This window comes from Octopus bimaculoides, chromosome 7, assembly GCF_001194135.2.
Source record: "Octopus bimaculoides isolate UCB-OBI-ISO-001 chromosome 7, ASM119413v2, whole genome shotgun sequence".
Classification (NCBI taxonomy): Eukaryota; Metazoa; Mollusca; class Cephalopoda; order Octopoda; family Octopodidae; genus Octopus; species Octopus bimaculoides.
In genome coordinates, this window is record NC_068987.1 from 104,254,921 (window position 1) to 104,261,981 (window position 7,061).

The 7,061-nt window shown below is 38.0% G+C and overlaps 1 protein-coding gene across 1 annotated transcript in view; it reads right to left on the bottom strand.

The window, feature by feature from the left end:
- Positions 1 to 885: 885 nt before the first annotated feature.
- The window catches only part of LOC106876060 (uncharacterized), a 22,386-nt gene continuing 16,210 nt past the window's right edge, over positions 886 to 7,061 (bottom strand). Inside the window, exons 4-6 of the mRNA XM_014924464.2 lie at positions 4,334 to 4,457; positions 3,210 to 3,352; positions 886 to 2,756 (exon numbers count right to left, since the gene is read on the bottom strand). Coding sequence (XP_014779950.1) covers positions 886 to 2,756; positions 3,210 to 3,352; positions 4,334 to 4,457 — 2,138 coding nt within the window. The remainder of the gene's footprint in view (positions 2,757 to 3,209; positions 3,353 to 4,333; positions 4,458 to 7,061) is intronic.

A 7,061-nucleotide genomic window follows, 5' to 3' on the forward strand; every position in this document is an offset into this window, starting at 1 on the left:
CTAAAACACAAGGGATCTAGTATAACATTTTCAGTTTCACTAATCCACTGCTCTGTGCAGGGAATAGAGTCAAGAGAAGTAATGTTCTGGAAAGACTGGCTTAGATATATTGATTTGAGTGAACCTGGGGACATAGTATGGGTGATGAGAGAAAATAATGAGCAAGTTGAGAGTATCTGAATAGATGTGGCATGAGAACAGCAAGCTATTAGGAGCAGAGGTCTGTATTGCATGTAGGAAAGGCAGAAAAAGGAGACAATATATTTGTAGATCAGAGGTTGAAATGTGTTGGTGAGTGACTATATGACAATTGGTCAAGTGCCCTTTCTTTGGATTATGTGTGCATGCATGTGTGCGTGTGTGTGTAACAACAGTACTATTCCAGATATAGAAGTAGTACATCATTCTGTGTTTCACCTGGGCTTTTATGATGCAGTTTCTGCTATACTGAGGGTATACATTTGCCAAGAGACATTAGCAGTGATGAATGAGGCTTAGACAAACATAAACAATTCTGTCACAAAAACACAAAATTAGCTGCAACATCAATAGCTCCAAAACTCTATGCTGGTATAAATACCACCAACAATAAATGCAGCAGAAACAATTACAGCTGCATTCTGACTAAGTCTCTGTTACAGCTACCACTAGGATCTATAAGATTATAGATACAGATATGGCTAGAGAGAATACATGTCAATTCTTCAGTGTACCCATATAATTAACCACTGCATGTTGTAGTATGGTGTATTGTCCTCAGCTAAGCAGAGATGTGGAATAACTGGAACTATAGATATGTGGATACTTGACTGAATATAACTACACATCCTTCCACACAGATGTTAACTTAGATTACATATTCTTTCACACTGTTATTAACCTAGATTACACAATCTTCCACACTCTAATATAAACTTGGATAATACTACCTTGCATAGTGTTGTTGGTTTGAGCAGCACAACTTTCCTCAGCATTGTTGGTTTGGACATCAGCACAACTTTCTACAGAGTTCTTGGTTTCAACAGCACAAGGTTCCAATGAGGTGCTAGTTTGAATGGCAGCACTATCTTCCAAAAGATTGTTAGTTTCAACAGCAGCACAACCTTCCACAATGTTGTTGACTGAGACAGCAACGAAACCTACCATGGGATTGTAAGTTTGGTCAGCAGCACAGCCTTCTGCAGTGTTCTTAGTTTGGACAACACAATCTTCCACAAAAATGTTAGGCTGGACAGCACAATTTTCCATAGTATTCTTCAACTGGACAGTATTACTCCCAGCAGTGTTCTTGGTTTGAAAAGCGCAGCCTCCAATAGAATTGTCGGTGTTCATAATACAATCTTCTACAGTTTTATTACTTTGGACAGCACTGTATTCTTCCATGTTATTGCTTTGGACAATATCATTTTTTACAGTATTGTGGGTTGCACTGTCTTCAGCAATGTTTTCTTTATTAACAGGTTTGACAAGATCAGATTCAATCTTAGTAAATGGTTGGTTGAAGTTAAGTAGTGTAGTATTATTTAGTTTTGTATTGGAATCGGAGTAGTGCTTTTCTGTGGCATTACTTGTGGAGAAATCTTGCATTTTGAAGGAAAATTTTACAAGAGGTGATGACTGATGGATCTGACTTGCAGTAGGATATGAAAAACGTTTAGCTTTTCCCTTTAATTTACTTTTCCTGCTTAAAGAAAGACTGGCTGTTGACTTAGGTTTCACTGTTACATTTGAGTCACAAGATACTGATAAATCTTTATGCTGCTTGCTTTCTATATTGTTACACACTGAATGACAGTTAATATTTCTACTTTCAGAAGACGTTTCAGAAACATCATCTACCAATTTAAATTCTGACAAATTTTTAACAGAATCAAATTGTTCAACATGTTTTTCTTGACTATGTATATCATTCAAACAATCTTTGACAATTTCTAAATTATTTTGAATGGAAGAATCATGTTGTTTTGACTGAGGTTTCTCTGCATGTAATTCAATGCTGTGAGGTACATGGTTTTTGTCAATATCCAGATTCACAACAGTCTCAGACGCTTCACAAATCTTCATTGGATCCTCTAATGCTTTTAAAGAATTTTTCTCACAGGCTGCAGATTCAAATGAAGAATTAAAATCTGAACTTTTGCAACAATTGACAACTTCTTTGTTGATTTTAAATTTATTTTCATCAGAAACTAAACTCGTTACAGATGGACTATGACCTACATTAGCCACAAGGGAATTATGATCTGGAGTTCGTCCATCTGATACTTGATTAAAGGAATGCATATCAGTTGACTGGCATAACAATGGATTTACTGGAACCAAATCATTCTTTGACTGATTTTTCTGTGGAATTGAAGAAGGTATGTCTGAGAAATGAACGCTCTTGTGCATTGAAGTCGGATGTTTATTTTTAATTAAAATAGAATGCAGTAGAGAATTGTCTTTGTTAATACTATCAACTGGAGGAGTCAACATGCTTGCCTTTTCAGATACATCAAAATTAGTAGTTGAGTAATTTTTAGAATCATCTTTATTAATAGCTTCAAATAATATTGGAGATGAAACTTCCATGGAATATTCTGAGATGTCAGTTGTAGTAAAGGTTTTGTCATTTTCATTCAACTCGGTATGGATTGTTGAAGACAATATAGCAGAATCTTCCAATTCAGATATGTCTCCATTTGGAGAAAATAAAGCACGGGCAAAAAATTTTGATTGAGTAATTTGTCCTGTGCTTTCGTCATCTTTACACTCATCTGAAAAATATGGATAATAAATAAGGAGTTAAATAACGCCAATAAATTCACTATAAAGTTTGAATGTATGCAATGACAATGATGACATCCAAAACCATTGCTATTAAACTTGTGATTAATAATAAAAAAAGTTAAGGTAGGAAAGGTGGCAGAATCATTTGCACACCAGGCTACATGTTTAGTGGCATTTTATCTGCCTTTACATTCCAAGTTCAAATTCTGCTGAGGTCGACTTTGTTTTTCATCCTGTTAAGATCAATAAAATAAGTACCAGTTGAGCACTGCAGTTGATGTAATTGAGTAGCACCCACCCACAAACTTGCAGGCTTTGCACCAAAATTTGAAACGGATAAGAAAAGTAAAGCCTAATGAGAAAAACACAGGAACTTAATTTAAATAATATATACAAGAAACAAATTTAAATGTCTAAACAACTATTTTAAATATTTGTACCTTCAGAACTGGTCTTAATATAACCAGGTGGAGTTGCCAAAGAGCTGGTCCAAGAATAAGTGGTTTCATCCAAGCTAATACCCAAACTGTTTTTGTTATTTGTTGTAGAAGTTGAGAAAAATTCATCTTCAGGCTGGTTGAAGCTGAAATTATTTACAGAACATAATAGCAATATTTATAACAGAATGCGTCATTCTAATATTACAGAACAGAAGCATTTTACTTTTTAATCACATTGCACTTGGTTCATGACTATTTGATAAATGTGAAGAATGAAAATCAGAGAAACAGTATTCATCATGATTCATTTTAACATCCACTTTTCCAGGCTTGCATGCATAGGTCGGATGGAGTTTATTGAGGCAGACTTTTTATGGCTGGATGCTGTCCCTGTCACTAATCCTTACCTGTTTCCAAGCAAGGTAATGTTTCCCCATGACTGGACATGTTTCCACATAATATTGGAAATGAATGACACCCATTTACAACCAACACACAATATTAAGACGTGACACACACACACACACGAGTTTCTTTCAGTTTCTGTCTAACAAATCCATTCACGAGGCTTTGATTGGTCTAGAACTGAAGTAGACACTAGTCCAGGGCCACATAGTAGGACTGAACCTGAAACCATGTGGTTAGGAAGCAGAGTTCTTAACCACACACCCACCAATGTATACATCTGATTTCATTGTTGGTATAGGTTGGGTGGTTTGAGTCAGTTCTAATTCGAAGGACCATGTCTTATAACAGTTTTATATTTGGCTTGTGTGTGTATTTGTGTGTCCTTTTCTCTCCTAGTAGTGACCATGCATAATAGTTGTAGATGAGTGTCACCATCATACAATTCTGTAGAAACATGTCCAGACACGGAGAAATATCATCTTGCTGGGAAGCAGGTGAGGACTGGTGACAGGAATGGTATTCAGGCATAGAAATTCTGACAGAATGAATTCTATTTCAGCCCCTTGCAAGCATAGGAAAGTGGACATTAAAATAATAAATGATGATAATAATGATGATTACAGAGAATTTGATACATGTAGGAACTGAATCCCAATAGAATGCAATTGTAAATTAAATCTCAATAAAAAAATTGAAAATGTAAATTTGGAAAATACCTTTTGGAATGTAGACTTAGTGATGTAGAGCAGTGACTAGAGTCATTCTCAGACAAAATGGAATGTTCTTCAAAAATGTTCTGTTTATGAGATTTCTTCTTATTACCACAATATGGAGTTGATGCTAAGGGAGAAAAAATGCATTTATTCATATAATCAGGTGATAGTGGAATTAACATGTTAATTAATTATGTTTATGTATAAAAAAAATTTAAAAAAACATCAATAATGAGTACTGTATTTAATGATATATAAGGGACATTTCTTTCCCCTCAAATCTCTTGAAAACTCAGCCCAGGTCTCATATGTGAAATTGGGCCAAAATTACATGCTTTGATGCAATAAAGATGCCAGTACCATGTGGCTGATTCCAGTACCCCCTGATTGGTTCCTGTACCGGTGGCACGTAAAAAGCACTATCTGAACGTGATTGATGCCAAGCCCACCTGACTGGCTCTTGTGCTGGTGGCACGTAAAAAGCACCCACTACATTCTCGCAGTGGTTGGCATTAGGAAGGGCATCCAGGTGTAGAAACATTGCCAAATCAGATTGGAGCCTGGTGCAGCCGCTGACTCTCCAGACCTCGGTCAAACTGTCCAAACCATGCCAGCTTGGAAAACGGACATTAAACAATGATGGTGATGTACTGCTGAAATTGGGGCATATCCAATATGCCCCATGCATCTTTTATGCCATCAGATATGGTATGCAAAGTAACTGGAACACCGTTTATTGGAGTGCTAAAAAACTACAGAAGATACCATGATAACTGCACTAAGTCGGAGTTATGTGAGCCTGTTACATTGCCATTTCTTTCTAAGACTAAGTAACTTAACAAGAGCTTTATGAATTGGATCACTATTTTACCATTTCACAGTATTAGTAAAATACTAAAGGAAAATACTAACAGGTGTACCAAAACATCTCCAGATTCTTGGCACTATTGATCATTAAGACAACCATCATCATTTAGCATCTGCTTTTCCATGCTTGCATGTGTCAGAGGAAATTTACTGAAACATTTTTTACAGCTGGATGCTCTTCCTGATGCTAATCCTCACCTGTTTCCAAGCAAGGTAACATTTCCTTCCTATGGCTTAGCTGACTGGCTTGGCTTCATGCTCTTGCTTGATGTGGCTACGGTAATTCCAAGTTAGGGGTCCCAGAGGCATCATCATGTGTAGAGCTGACCAGGCCCACCAGTGCTCTCCATCGCTGGCCAGTCCCTCTGCATCCTCCAAGGTGACATTGAGACTCTGGAGATCCTCCCCAATAACGTCCAGCCACCTGCTTCAATTGATCCCAGCTTAACCATCACTGCAGACATGGCCACAACCAACGTCACCTGAAGACTTGATCCTGTCATCTCTTAAGTCAGTGTCACCCTGAAGAAACTCAACAACTGCAAAGTCCCTGGAATCTGCATTATCACCACGGAGATGTTGAAGGTGGGCTGAGAAAACATGATGAGGAGGCTCACTTGCACCATCAACCATGTATCGGTGTCAGAGCAAATCCCAAATGACTGGACCTGGGACATCATCCTCCATATCTAGAAATGGAAGGGTAACAAACTTGTCTGCAGCAACCACAGGGGTGTTACCCTCCTTTTCATCCCGGACAAGCTCTTCACCAGGATCCTTCTCAACCAGGCTCTTCACCAGGATCCTTCTCAACCAGGCTCTTCCTGTCATTAGAAGCAGACGCTGCCCACAACAAGCTGGATTCATGCTGCACTGATCTACCACCGACCATATTTTTGCCCTTCATCTCTTCATTTCCTATGGCCAGACATGTTTTTCATGGACGACCAGAAATGAGGAACATTGCTTGTATGACAATGATGCTTGTTTACAGCCATCATGTGATCTCAATATAAGGATACACACAAACATGCACGCACGCCTGCCTGCCTGCCTGCATGCCAGGCCGCCCGCCCGCCTATCTATCTATCTATCAATGTATCTATCTTACACACACACACACACATGCATGCATGCATGCAATAGGCTTTTTTCAGTTTCCATCCACAAAATCCACTTATATGTTGTTGACCAGCCTGAAACTACAGTAGAAGACACTTGCCCAAAGTACTGCACAGTGGAACTGAACCCAAGACCACATGGTTGGGAAGCAAGCTGCTTAACCATACAGCCACACCTGCACTAATGTATAAAAAAAAATTTAAAAACTGTGATTAGGAAACCATTAAATTGAAATTTACTTCAGTCTACAGCTTATATTTAATCTTTAAAGTTCTAAATAAACATTTTTGCCTCCTGAAAACATTAAGGATACAACTTAAGAAATAAGTATTACTGGTTATATATAAAACATAGTCGTTTTAGGTGCCTTTTTGTTCTTGTAGCATGGACCAAATGAAAGTTTGTTGCAGCTGTTTATAGATCATCAAGCAAAACATACATGCATGCATGTATGTACACACACACAAACATTTGATGGATTCTCTCACTTACCGTCTACCAAATTCAGCCACAAGACTTTGATTAGCCTGAGCTATAGTAGGAGATACTTGTCCAAGATGCCACATGGTTGGACTGAACTCATAACTATATGCTTGGGAAACAAACTTCTTAACCACACAGTTGTCCCTGTGTCATACATATGTGCAGAGAGGTGACAGTTTCAAAGAAAATTGCCAGGCCGCTCAAAGCTAGAAGTCTGAGAACTCTCAGACTTCTAGTTTTGAGCGGCCTGTGTATATAT